We start from the raw sequence: 14557 nt of genomic DNA, 5'->3' as shown, positions 1-14557 counted from the left end.
TAACAATACAATAACAATAATAATAATCCTCCACTCTCCCAGACGCTTAGCCACCCTGCCTCCCAACTCAGCTCATTGTCTGGAGCGAGGCACCGCCCTTTTATAGCCCCTGACCCGGAGGTGTTTCTGTCCCAACAGTCCACAGTTCCTTTTTCCTTCCGGGTCAGGGCAATCAGTCTTTTACTTCAACCCGGGAGCACGTCGTTCCTTCCCGTCACATGACCGTGACGTACCCCCAGGTCATAAGGCACAAAAACCCATAAGCCCCCCCACAGCGACTCCTGGTGGCCCCCAAGGTATCCAGCAGGGCTGTGTATAAATACTACAAAGTCCATGAGGCCCTGCTGGACCTCGGGGCACTATCCTGCTAATGGAAGGGCTCCTCCTGGCGGCCTGAGGGTGAGGACCGGCATGAGAAGCCGGCAGTCCTCCACTATATATATATATAGTATATACATATATATTTTTTTCAGTTCAGTTGTATTGTGGTATCTGGCTGGTTTGTCATCCTGGCCAGGCCACCAGATGGAGCCCTCCCAGCAGTATGGAGGTGCCCCGAAGACCAGCAGGGAGTCATGGACTTTGTAGTTTTTATCCTCAGCCCTGCTGGATAACACAGGGGCTGCAAGAGGGAGCTGCAGGGAGGACTGAAGATTCCTTTGTGCCCTATAACCCGGAAGTGTGTCAGAGGAAGAGCGACGTGCTTCCAGAGTGAAGGAAAAGGACTGGTGCCTGACCCGGAAGTGATACAAGATCACATGGACTGGGGATTGGGAACACTTCCGGGTCAGGGAGAATAAAAGGACTGTGAGAGCTCAAAACGGCGAGCTGAGCTGGGTGGAAGGGTGGCAACGCGTCTGGGAGTTGGAGGATTGTATTTGTGATTGAGTATTGTTGATTTATGAATATAGTGGAGGAGAGGGTGCTTTGTGCACTGTGGCGATTAAATAAAGTCAAATATTGGACTTTTACCTGGTGTCTGGAGTCGTGGACAGGGGTTCAAGGGAGCGATAGTGCCCCCAATCTGTCACAGTATGTAAAATTTGAAACTCTACACAGGTTATGCATAGTTGCAAACTACAATACACTGTCCTTCAAAGGCTCTTTTTTCCTCCCTTTCTGTTTCCTTTATTTAATAATTATTTTGATGTTTTACCACTTCAAAAGCAGTTAATAGATTAAATAATTACTGGAAAGTGACATATCCTCTTCAGCCTTTGTTAATATATAGATTAATTACTAGGAGGTGACAGTTCCCTTTCAGAACATTAACAGCACCACTGGGTTGTTGTTCTACAGGACATCTTTTTCATCTCCAATGGTTAGCTCACCTGTATATTTTTAATGCCTATGGTTTATTTCCGCATAGAGGGACTAACAGCACCATGAGGTTGACACAATTTTCAAGCAGGTTATATAGAATTTCACGATGAAGAAAACGGGGCTCACACTTGCATAGGACAAAAACAATATCTCATTGTTTGCCAGCAGACAAAATAGTCGTGTATGATAAGCAATGCTATGTTTTCATTTGAAAGACCAAACCCTTAAATGGTTCTTAGTTTTAAATGCACATAAAAGGAACACAGTGAAACCCTTAATGGAACAGAAATCAACAACAACATCTGCATAGCACACCGCATCGAGTCGCTTAGCCTGGAGAAATGACACTCGGCCTCCCCAGCCCTACAGGTACAGGATTCATGAAGGTAATTTGAAGTTGATTCTCAATGCCTCAAACAATGCTGTCACAATAATAAAAATCTCCAGTAGCAGGCAATAAAGTAATACAAATATCACCAGGAGGGAAAGTATTAAAAAAATAAAGTGGGCAATGCATCAAAAATTTTACATAAAAACCCCAGGCTAAGGTAACACCCTGCTAGTACAAGATGCCGTCAGACATTTAGACTGTGGCGCTCAATTCAGCTGAACCTTGTCATACATTTTATTTTATGTACTGCATAACACCACGTAAGACTGCTTTTGAAATTGTCATACATTATGTTTGCTGCATTTCTGCTATACTGCTAAAGAAAAAAGCAAACCTCAAGAACACATACTTCATTTAATTCCTAATATACTGGAATTATGAACCACTATGTTCATATTAAATGTCACCCTATCTTTTTAGAATAGCGAACTGCCATGTTTCATACCCTTTACTTGTGTCACCAATACAATATTCAGTAGTCAAAATATATTATTATATATAGAATACATTATTTATTTTAAATTAAGAATTCCATGAATGAAATAGCTTAAGGAAAAGGTATTCTTTATGTTGTGTGTGTAAATGTAGCTTTAGCTGACAATTAGCTGCTTGTTGGTTGGTGACCTCAAGTATAAACTGTCAATGTGTCCTCATTGTGTTTCATGACAGTCTTTAGCTGAGATATGAAAGAGTTCTCTTCAGCCCTGATAATTTGTGAACAGTCGCTTTAGGATGTAACCCTCGTTCATAAGCTGTGAAGCTGCCAATAGTTAAGTGTGGATGCACAGTTTTTATTTGATCCCACCTGCTGATGCAATGGATGCTCCATAGCTGGCCTTACATTTCACTTCTTCCACATGAGTGTATTGCCTCCGTCTCTCAGATTGATATTCTTTGGAAAAATCCTAAATGTAATGAAGGGTGCCGGGAGCTGTCGATATAAACAACTGAACTTGACACACTTTTTCTGCTTTTCCTGTTAGATGCATTTTGTTGCCACTTGCAGAGCAGGAGTTCCACTTTTTCTTTAAAGAAGCTTGTAGTAAGAGTGTAAAGAATGGGGTTCAAGGCACTGTTGATGGGGAGAATAAATATCACCACCCACGACGTTATTGTTCCTAAACAGAGTAAAAGAAAGGTTAGTTAGTATTTACAAAATATGTAGCACATCATAATTTTAAACTAAATATTAAACATATTGTGATAATAGTAATCCATCTCTTTTTCTTAACTTACTGATCCAGAGCTGGGTGGTGAGGACGCAGTAGTCTATCCCAGCAAGCATAGGACACAGGGCAGAAACAATCCCTGCACCAAGGTACCAGCCATTTCAGGGTAAACACACACACGGGCATCAGGGTCAATGCAGCGTTACCAACCAGCAAACCTGCATGTCTTTGAACTGTGGGAGGAAACTGGAGGATCAAGAGGAATCCCATGAGGACACAGAGAGAACATGCACACTCCACAAAAAGAGCACCCTGGATGTGAACCTCGGTCTCCATGATGCAAGGCTGAAGCACAAACAGTAGCTTTACTTATTTATAAAGTACCTCTTACCAAATGAGATCAACAGAAATACTTCTTTGCTTTTTTAATTGTTCACATTATTGTAGACAGGTTGGGAGTATGCGCTGATAGCACGTTGCTGCACCCACCACACAATGAACCAACCACCTTATTGTAGAAGAAAAGAAAAAATATGTATGGACATAGAAGCAGGGCCGTTTGAAGGAATTTGGGAGCCCCAAGCAAAATGGACATGGAGGCCCCCCGCACGCACGCACGCAAAGGAACCACAGCATAGCCATACTGTACATATTTCTGCTAGCCTACCTGCTGCAAAATTGCACCATTTGTACAAGACAAGTAGAGCTATTTTATGTGTGTAATTTATCACTTACCACTGTCTTGTTTTTTCTTATCCTCCTCTTCCTTTCTCTTCTTTCTTTTTTGGCTTCCTGAAGCATAATTCCGCTTCATGACTGCCGAGGAAGTTTTGTATTTTGCCGGCAGCAGAGATCGCGTGGTTGGCTGGCTGCTGTCAGCGAGGGGGGCCCCCTTGAGGGGGATCCCGATAACAGTGTCATTGCACTTTACTGCATTCACTATCAATGGGGCGCTCACACAGTTTGTCGCTGCATTTTATTCTTAACCAGTCGTTGTCTTGGGGCCCCAGGCCAGCTCGGGGCCCCAAGCAATTGCTTGGTTTGCCTGCCTTGTCGCGACGGGCCTGAATAGAAGGCATTATCACACTGTTCTTCAGTTTTTCAGCTGCAAACTATTTATATTTTAATTATTTTGCTCAAATAATTCAGATGAACTGAATTTGCAGGACTTTAATTACAGGCATTGAAAGCATCCTTTTGCATTGTACTAGTAATTTATACCGCGACCCGACATTTGCGCGATAAAATAGCGGCACTTAAAACGCCGTCAAAATCGCGCAGACAAAATCGCGCCGACAAAATCGCGAAAGTTTCATTAAATATGATTTACTAGTTTAAAGCATATATAATAATGTTTATTTTAGAAGTCAATATTATGAGACGTGGCATGCCATCAGCATGGCACGCAGATAGTCCTTAAGATCACACCCTGCATATGAAGGAAGAATTGCAGCAAGACGTCTTGATAGTTGAGCGTATTTAGACTTGGTGGCTGCCTGACTGCTTGTAATTCCACTTTGTATATGACACGTTATGCCAACCCTCGACTGAGTTATTTGTTCGCGGCATGCCATCAGCAGTTATAACAGTTATAACCTAGCACAGAATGTGTACATAATGCGCACGTATGCATCCCACTCTCTTGGTCTCTCTCGCGATTTTGTCGGCGCGTATTTGTCGAAAACCAGTTAGCGGGTTTGTCGGCGCTCATTTGTCCGTCATGGTTTTGTCGGCGCTCATACTGTATGTCTATCGCGCTTTTGTCAGTGAACCATTTATACATTTTTCCAGTGGGTTTCGTTTTCAAATACATTATTACCTGGGAATGGGGCATAAGCACAGATGCCATAAAAGCTGTTTTAATTAAATTATAACCTGGAAATGGATGGATGCCGTAGGACTAGGAATTACAGAATTAGTTTACAGCTTGAGAAAGGAAGGAGTGTGGAAGTACTTAAAAGGTCAAACACTTTGATTAGAGTCACTCGTCATCAGAGCAAATCAGCCAATCAAATGTGTGCAGTTTCACATGTCCTAAAACTCCGTGTGTGCATTTTAACATAAATATCACTTGTTTGATGGACCAAAAGAAGAACAAAAAACAACAACAGAAGGACAATGCCAAAGATCAAGAAACCTGAGAGCGTCTGATTCATCAGAAAACATAACCTATGAATAACACCAAACCTTAAACCAAAAGCCACCCTAGACATTAACCTCTTGACATTTAAAATTTCCAGAAAGCTTTTCTGAGACTGTTTAAATCCAGACATTGCTATTTTATATTTTCATTATATTTTATTCAATTTGGTTATACATTAAAGTGGTGCAGTGGGTAGCGCCGCTGCCTCGCAGTTAGGAGACCCGGATTCACTTCCCGGGTCCTCCCTGTGTGGAGTTTGCATGTTCTCCTCCCACAGTACAAAGACATGCAGGTTAGGTGCATTGGTGATCCTAAATTAACCCTGGTGTGTGTGTGGTGGGCTGGAGCCCTGCCTGGGGTTTGTTCCTGCCGTGTGCCCTGTGCTGGCTGGGATTGGCTCCAGCAGGACCCTGTGGTAGGATATAGCGGGTAGGACAATGACTGACTGACTGGTTATACATTAATAAATACTACTTTGCTTTTATATTTTCTATACTTTTATCTAGATTGATTAAAATAATAAATGGTACCAAGTATGAGTTAGCTGGCCACTATCCTATTCACAGGGTTTGTCAAGGCTAATGAAGTTGCTCCTCAAGAATTCAAACAACTGTGGTGAGTGAAAGCAAGAGTTAGTTTGGCTAGTAAGTAGCATGTAACCAAAAGAGTTGAGCTTTTCTGTGTATTGTGCTGACACCCGCATGTTTGTTTGAGCTGGTGACAGTGAGACCCTGTGTGAAGAATCTTATGCAGAGCGTTGTGGAGTGAGTGGAAATTGGCATCATTTGAGACTTTGTCTGGATAGGATCACATGTGTGTTTCTGTCTGAGTGTTAATCTTCAAGAGTGAGAGTAGATGAACCCAATAAACGTTCCTGGTAAGTCTCACACATTTCCTGATAATACACACACAAATAAGTGCAGAATTTCCTTCAAGGTTTTTCATCTTATAAAGCTGCACTTCAATATTCTTGGTTGTGGACATTTCCAATACAATCTACCATGGGTAAATCTGATTTCCATGATAAATCCTGTTATGTAGAATGGAGGTGCAGTCTTCTTTTTTATCTGCAACATTCTGTAGGAAATCTGACCCAGATTAAAATGCTTGTGGAGGGAATAATGCAAAATGTTTTGTGTCCAACTCAATTAACATTCGGGCAAGCCTAATGAAAAATCCTTATCTTAACAAGAAAGTCAGATGTAATTGGGAATGAATGTTTAGCAGAGGATTACTTAAATCTGTGTAATTTTCATTCACTACAGTACATCCTGTACAAAAAGCAGAAAGTATTAATACAGTATTTTAGGATTTGGTTCAGTTTATTTCATGTGGTATAAAAATTCATAAGTGGCATGGTGACAGTGTGCTGCCTCTCTGCTCCTGGGACTTTACTAATAATAATAATAATTCTTTACATTTATATAGCGTTTTTCTCACTACTCAAAGCGCTTTATATAGTGAGTAGGAAGCAATTTCGCCCACCACTAATGTTCAGCATCCACCTGGATGATGCGATGATGCAGCCATTTTTGTGTCAGTAGGCTCACACACATGAGCTGTTAGGTGGTGAAGTGGTGAGAGAGAGATAGCCAGTTAGAAATAGGGGAAGATTACGGGGCCAGAAAGAGTAGGCCATGGTGGACAATTTAGCCCAGACATCAGGATACACACTGCTCTTTACAAAGGATGCCCAGGGATCTTTTATGACCACAGAGAGTCAGAAATTCGGTTTTACGTCCCATCTGGTGGATGGCACCGTATTTAGAGCTCAGTGTCCCCATCACTGGGAGCCACATTCAGACCACAGGGTAAGCGCCGGCTGCTGGACCCACCAACACCTCTTCTGGTAGCTACCCAAGTTTTTCCTAAATTGTCTCCCAACCAAGTACTGGCCAGGCCTGAACGTGCTTAGCTTTGGTGGATGACCTGTTCTGAAGTGCAGGTGGTATAGCTGCTGGCTGGTTTAAATTCCTACTTGGTCACACTTGATGTGGAGTTTTCTAGAGGTAATCAGGACTTTCTAGATGTAATCAAGTTTCTTTTGGCATTGTAAAGAAAGGTATGTTTCAATATGTTCATCCTGCAGGGTTGGCTGTGTCTCTCTGCAGCGTTTTATTTTACAGCTTGCATGGGTGCTTCCCCAACTAATGACAGCACTAACGTTTAAAAATAGCCACCATGCTCTCTTTCTCAGGGGTGGGGTTTGATTTGTTTTCAATCCTATTCTTGTAAAATTGATCTATTTGTATGGAATGTTGTGTGATTTCAATAAAATCAATAAAAAAAAATAGCCACCATTTATAAATAACATGCCAACCGCAGGCCCTTTTTAAGTCAATCGCAAGGAGGTAGGACAGATAAAAGGTGCTTAAAAACCAATATAAATGATCCCCTAGTTATGTTTATATTTTAAGTTTTATATTTTCAAAAGATGTGCAGTTCGATCAGCTTCAAAAAGTTGTAATTTTACTTAAAGCAGGAATTCCAAAAGTATAAAACCTTACAATGATAAAAGCATAATGAAAAAACCATGTGGTGGCAAATATGTGCAGGAAACAATGCGTTAAATACTGTTAACCCCTACCTTATTAAAAAATTCTCCTTTAACTGTTGTCACACATGTGCGTTTGGGAGTCAATAAAAGGGGCCACAAAATGCCAATTCCACACCAGGCCGGGGGGCAGCGGCTTGCACTGAATCTCTCTCTTTTGTCTCGACAGACCAGACACAGGAAATTCTGTCTGTCCCGGCCCTGAGGACATCACTTCCTGTCATACCCCTATGACATCACTTCCCTTTAGTCACCTTATAAACTTGCCATCATCCCTACCAAGACAGTTCTACTTTGGATGTGAACCTATGCACAACCACTGTAACTTAAACCCTTTTGCAGCCAGGGAAACTATATGGACGGCTACCTAAAACCTTGTTGTGTGTCCAGTCTTTTATTTCACACTGTACAGGACTCAAATAAATTTAATTTAATTTAATTTCAATTCTGATATATAGGCAGGATGGAAAATATTTTTTGACTAAATTTATTTTTTACTATTCTTTTTTGTTTAACTTTGTATTACCTTCAGTCCTTAAAAGCAGTTGGGCGGGCGTGTGTCCTCTCTCTCTCTTCAAATCTTTTCATGTCTTTATTTCTGGAGGCTCCGGAAAAGACCTTTACTGGTATCAGAGACACAATATGTGTGTGTGCGTGTGTATGTGTGTGTTCTGCCTTGGCAGGGTAAGCAGAATGAGAACAGAAGGATAGGGAAGTGACACTTAATGGCAAAAAACGCAACCATCAAAGAAAGAAAGAAAAAAAACAATCTTTCGCCTAACTAAAGGGTGTAGCAGATAAGGTCGCTATCCTCCCTTGAACCCCTGTCCAAGACTCCAGACACAAAGTAAAAGTCCAAATATTGAATTTATTCTTATGCAACAGTGCACAAAGCACCCTTTCTTCCACAATACTCATAAACCAAACACAATTGCAATACTAAACACTCCTCCGACTCCCAGACGCGTTGCCCTCCTACCACCCAGCTCAGCTCGACACTCTGGTGTCTTTCTTAGTCTTTTATATCCCCTGACCCAGAAGTGTTCCCACAGTCCTTCAGTTCACGATTCCTTATTACTTCCGGGTCAGATAAAAAAGTCCTCTCACTTCCGAAGTCGCTTTGCCTATAACGCACTTCCGGATTATAGGGCACTTGTGACTCTCTGGGCCTCCCTGCAGCGTCCTCTGTTGGCCCCTGGGGTATCCAGCAGGTTTGTAGGGGAAAACTCCATAGTCCATGATTCCCTGCTGGCATCCGGGGCACCTCCATGCTGCAGGGAGAGCTTCATCTGGCGGCCTGGGGGTATTGGCTGTGATGACAAGCCGGCCATAGACCACAAGGATTAACCGTACTCAAAGTCAAAAAAACAGATTTATAGTATAGTCATCTGTCAAAGAGCCTTCTAAACGTCTGAATCGTACAGAGAAAGTAATTTAAGTTTCCAAAGACTTGGACAGTGAATAGTTTCATGGTAACAACTTTTATCTCATTGCATTAATGATGCGTGAATTCAATTAGTGATGAAAATTCTAACAAAATGGCATCACAGTGAATAATTAAAATAAAGATGATTAAAGGTTTACTTCTGAAAATGACTTTGAGCGAAGAAGCTAAGTTCACCAATAAATTCTCTGAAGGAAAAAACAAAGGTCTTTACCACAAAAGATGCACAGAAAAATGTAAAAACATAACAAAATCATGACAGTCTGCACATGTGTCTATCCTATGGACTGATTGGTTTGATGTTTTTATGAATTTGTTTATGGTGAACTCCAATACTTTCTCACTTTGCTATGTTTGTTTATTATTAATGAATAATGACTAATGTTCATTTAAAAACGACTGTTTATTTTTAGTAAGTTATTGTCTGTTACTGATGGGTTACATTTTTCCACAGTACATTAGTGTTAGATTCATTAATCCCAAGGGAAATTCGATAATCCAGCAGTGATACAAAGAAACAATATTAAATTAAATAGTAATAAAAATGAAAAGAATTAAAATAAAATTAATGTTATTTACTCCCCGGGTGGAATTGAAGAGTCTAGTGTGGGGAGGAACGATCTCTTTAGTCTTTCAGTGGAACAGGACAGCGACAAAGTCTGTCGCTGAAGCTACAGATGACACTGTTAAGTGGATGCAGTGGATTCTTCATGATTGACAGGAGTTTGCTTACAGATGTTAAACTTAGTGTTAGATATTGTCAATTTAATATGTCAACATTTAACATTACCATGTGCCCACCACTTTTTGTGATTTAGTATTTGTAATCTTTCTTGTCTCTTATTGATAGATTAGCTTTTGTTGCACAGACATTACCATCAACTCAGACAAGTCTTCAATGTAATCCTATTTCACATCATCTTCCCTGGATGTTCTGATCACGTGGTGAATCGTTAGGTTTTGTCATGTCTGTCTGAGCTGTATACAGTGAAATGCTCATTATGTCTTACAGCCATTGTTGTTAGTATGCCTGCTGCTTTCTGAGTTTTATCATTAGTGCTCTGATGTTTGCACATGATGTCAAACACTAGAGACTCTACCATTTGGTCTTCTTTTACTTTCCTTACCAAGTCCACTAACAATGCCTAAAGCCTCTTAACCTTATTTGACTTTCTCCCTTCTTAAACATAATTTCAAAAACAACACAAACTAGAGGTCCTCTTAACTTTTCAGAAGTTGTAGAACATCTCAACTCTGGGTATATGTGCTTTTTATTTTAATGCCTTTATACCCACCTTAATAAAAGAAAAAATGTGTCTGTGGGCCTATCCGGTTGCTATGTCTCTGCCATTCCAACAGATGCCATGTCACAAACATTTGTACTGTTTTATGAATCCCATAACAATTGGCATATAACAGAAGCATTTGCATTGCCTTTGTCATTCAACAGATGGTGTATCACAAACATTTGTAGTAATGCATGATGTTTCTGATACACCATCTGTTGGAAAGATAAATGAAACGTATTCAATTACTACAAAATACAATCCAACAGATGGTGCTCTGCAAACATTAATGTTGAGATCTACTTTGATTATGTAGATTTCATCCCGTCCTAGATGGCTAGCACAGCTGATATTATACTACAATTATTAAATTATAAGGCAGGCATGTAATACTACTTCTTATTTGAATCACTTCCCCCGCCCTTGCCTTTCTAATTTTCAATCAAATAAATAAATGATTGTCATCAGTCAACAGTGAGGGGCATAATTGGTTCTGATGATGTCAGTCTATAGCAGCGGTTCTTGATTTAGTCTCAAAGCTTCAAGAACCTGGGTGTGGTTTCCAAAGACAGTGTAGTTCTGGTCTGTCTGGACTTTGCACATTCTCACCATATCTGTGTGGATTTTCTCCAGGTACTCCAGTTTTGTTATATATTCTGAAGATACAAATGTTGGCCTGATATGGGTGAGTGTAGGTGGTGGCCCTGCTGTGGACTGGGCTCGAATCCAGAGTTGGTTCCCTTCTTGTGCCTGGTGAGGCCAAGTTTAAGCTACCCTACAATAAATAATGCGGATTCTGAAAATGAACACATGGATGGAAGAGACTAAATACCTTTTATACAAGAGGTGACAAAAAGTACTCTTGATTTATTTTAATGTGGAAATATGACGGTGTAGGGAGCTCCATGCGTCCACTCTTGTTTGGGAGCTGCCTGTTCCTGCCACCATCAATAGTGTTACCTTGATGAGCCAGGCAAATAAGAAGATGTACACACAGCAAGGGGTAGGGGTAAAAGTGAATAGTGCCTTTACTAAAATAATCCATTAAAAACAGTGTTCAGAGGACTTCAATAAATAAAAAATCCAATAAAAATGAAGTGTACAATGGCGGTTAAAATCAATCCAATGAAAAATCTGTAAAAATTAAGTTAAAACATGGCATGAATCTTCTCTTAAAAATCACAGTCCCCAGTGCTGCCCTTTAAAATGGTCGTCTCCTCAGCTGTCTCTGAAATGGGACTTTGCAGCTGAGGAAATGGATAACCGACAGTCCAGCCAATCTTCTCCTCCAGGTTCAAGTCCCTACTGTTCCATGGCTCCCAGTATGGCACCCCACCTGATCCTCCTCGCTCTCAAAGCTTGGGTCCCTGCAGCCATTTGTAGCCCCTCCCAGACTCCTGCTGACTTCATGGACTTAAGCAGAAGCGAGCCACTTGTCACTCCCCGCTCCACCAAACTGTTCAGTGGGAGGGACTCTCTTCAGCCCCTGAGCATCGGCCACATGTTCCTCCGAGGGGCTCTTCTCCTGGCTGTCTGAATTTTTTCTCACTGTCTTGCATTGAATCTCTATCACTCCCATCTCCTTCTCTCCGTCTTATGTCCTCCATCTTCCTCTCCTTTCATTTTCTTCACTTTATTCCACTCTGCCATGCCAGCTCCCCCTTATATACACCTCTGTGGTTGCAGTGCCTCAATCGCAAACTGCAGAAAGCCAGTGAAGCAATCAAGACCCTCACATAGAGGTGTGCCATCTCAACTACACCAGAAAACCTACTTCAGCCATGCGAGAGCACAGAGATCAAGCCGGATATTTAATTGTTTAATTATTTTAAAACGGACCTGTACTGCTCAGCTGCAGACCCACAATTCCACAGGAACTTATCGACAGTGTCAAAATGCAAATAGGCAAGTGTGTGCTGAAAAAAATGAATTTTTCTTCACTGTTGAAATGAAAAATATTTAACAATAATACAAAAAAGTCTGCAGAAAGAACTTTTTATTTTATGCTGCTTCATTTCTGTTACTTTGTGCTTATATGACTTGCAGTTTATTACTGTGCAAGCAATATTCTGAGTGGAGTAGTTAACAGTGGGTGCCATTAATCGTCTTGGCAAAGTGCTGCTTAGCTGTATAATATCATTTATAGTGCATTGTCTCTGCTTTCAGCATATAATTTACAGGTTTACCCATCAGCATGCAGCAGCGCCTTCTCTTCTATGGCATATAAATAGATTCTGATTTTAGCAACTCCACACATGCTTAGAAACTTCAGTTCATTACTGCTATGATTCTTATTGAGCACTTCATGTTCTGAGAAGCTGATTCTCGCTATTTCTTCATTTATTTGAACAATCATTCATTTATTTTTAAGCATTCTTATTCTGATTCATGGTGTTGCCAAGCCAGTTCTAGAGGCACAGAGAGCAAATGAGGAAGCTGAAGGTGCCAGTTCAGGTCCATCACAGGGTATCATCATTCATGCATTGCCATTTGTAAAATAATATAGGTACAGTATATGGTATTAACAGTCAGCATAACCATATTTTAATATTTTGCAACTAATTCTAAATAGTGCAAAAGAAAAATTAATGAATGTAGTAATGTAGTATTTAGAGTTGCTTTTTCCCAGGTCCAATAACCTCATTTCAGTTCCCACCATCTCCTTGGAGTGCATGAAATCTTCTTCTTCCTCATGTCTTCCCAATCGGTTAATTCTGCATTGTCCTGGTATACTGGATACTTCTAGCTAGATTTGCTTTAATAATGAAAAAGTTTTTTTTCAAGAAATAAATGAACTGAAGAACGCTAGGACATTTGTGACAAGAACAGGCCATTCAGCCCAATAAGCTGGTCCATCTTATTCACCTGGATCAGTGGTTCCCAACCTTTTCTATGGTCCACACCTCTAGAAAGTGTTTGATTTTACGTTTGCACCTCCAACAAACATAATACCACATTTGAAGATGAAGAAGTCAAATTTTGAATTTTTGAACCACAAATTGAACCACATAAAGTACTGCAGGTGAACAAATTGAACTAAAAAAAATAAGCTTTTAACTTCAAGCATAAAATTAAAATATAAACTAATCAATGTACCTTTATAAATCTTAATAATCTTGTAAATGTGCCCCCTGAAAACCTTAGACACTTGATTGACAATCTTGGGATTGGTGCATCCCATGAAGCATCAAGCGGTGCAAATAAATGACACACAATCAATGATTGAGGGGTTTGGGGGATTGGAGACCCCCGTGAAGCAATAAGTGCTAGCATGCTACTAAGCATCCATTCTCTTAAAAAAATTATGTTCCTTTACACACAGCAGCAAGGAACCCATAAAAGTGGATATTTCTGCGGCTCATTCACAGTTGACAAATGTGCACGAAGTGCTTGATTCATTTCATAACGTAGAACAGGAGCGCTAACTAATAATTGACCTACAAATGATGGCACACTGCAAGACACTGATTGCACCAGGAGAAAGTTGGACAACACACCTCATTGAATTTTGGTGAATCACGACCCTTCCTCTTTGTCGCATCCCCTGAAATGCCATCTTGCAATCCCTGGATTGTTATTTCTCAAAATAACATCAAATTGAGATTTAAGGGTCCCTAAAGTCCCACTTTATTTTATTCCATGTATCTATTGTTCTTTGCATGTTCTTTGCATGTTTTCTAATATTTTTGCAAAATTTACCCTTAACAACTTTCCAACTGTGTTCCCGTGTTGCAGAACAGCCTTGATCCACTGTACTAATTCCTTTCATAATTTTAAACTCTTCAGTCATATCACCTCTTCATCTTAGTTTGCCTTAAAGGCAGAGCAGGCTGTGTTGCTATACAGTGCTGAACTCTGAGAGCCAGCAGTGACTCTGCCATGCTACAGTAATATATAAACATTAACTAAATAATCATAACATTACCTAAAAAAGCTCTTAATCCAATTCAGGGTCACAGGGAACTCAGCCTATGCTGGAAACATTGGGTGCAAGGTATGGATCAGCCCTGGACAGTGTGCCAGTTCATCTCAGGGTCCACTTACATACACCAAGGTTAAGAAGGTGGGAAACAAGTTGGTGACATAAAAATCTGGTGGTGTAAAGACCACAACATACAGTATGTTGGTGAGGAAAGTTGATTAGGGCATCCCTGGAGAAGGTTGTGGGCTGTAGGAGACCTTTCAGTTTTGAAGAGCTATGAAGAAAAGTAAGAGGGAGCATGAAATGAGAAGGAGAGTGTGAGGAG

At 40.6% G+C, this 14557-nt stretch overlaps 1 protein-coding gene across 1 annotated transcript in view; it reads right to left on the bottom strand.

Annotated features, from left to right (window-relative positions):
- Window positions 1-960: 960 nt before the first annotated feature.
- Window positions 961-14557, bottom strand: part of LOC120523981 (relaxin receptor 2-like) — a 345306-nt gene continuing 331709 nt past the window's right edge. The window contains exon 19 of the mRNA XM_039745737.1: window positions 961-2832. Within this exon, the coding sequence (XP_039601671.1) occupies window positions 2594-2832 (239 nt within the window). The 3' untranslated portion in view covers window positions 961-2593. The remainder of the gene's footprint in view (window positions 2833-14557) is intronic.

The sequence above is a fragment of the Polypterus senegalus genome, chromosome 2, assembly GCF_016835505.1.
Source record: "Polypterus senegalus isolate Bchr_013 chromosome 2, ASM1683550v1, whole genome shotgun sequence".
NCBI classification, from domain to species: domain Eukaryota; kingdom Metazoa; phylum Chordata; class Cladistia; order Polypteriformes; family Polypteridae; genus Polypterus; species Polypterus senegalus.
Note: the sequence above shows the minus strand (reverse complement) of the source record. Positions and strands in the feature narration are given on the sequence as shown.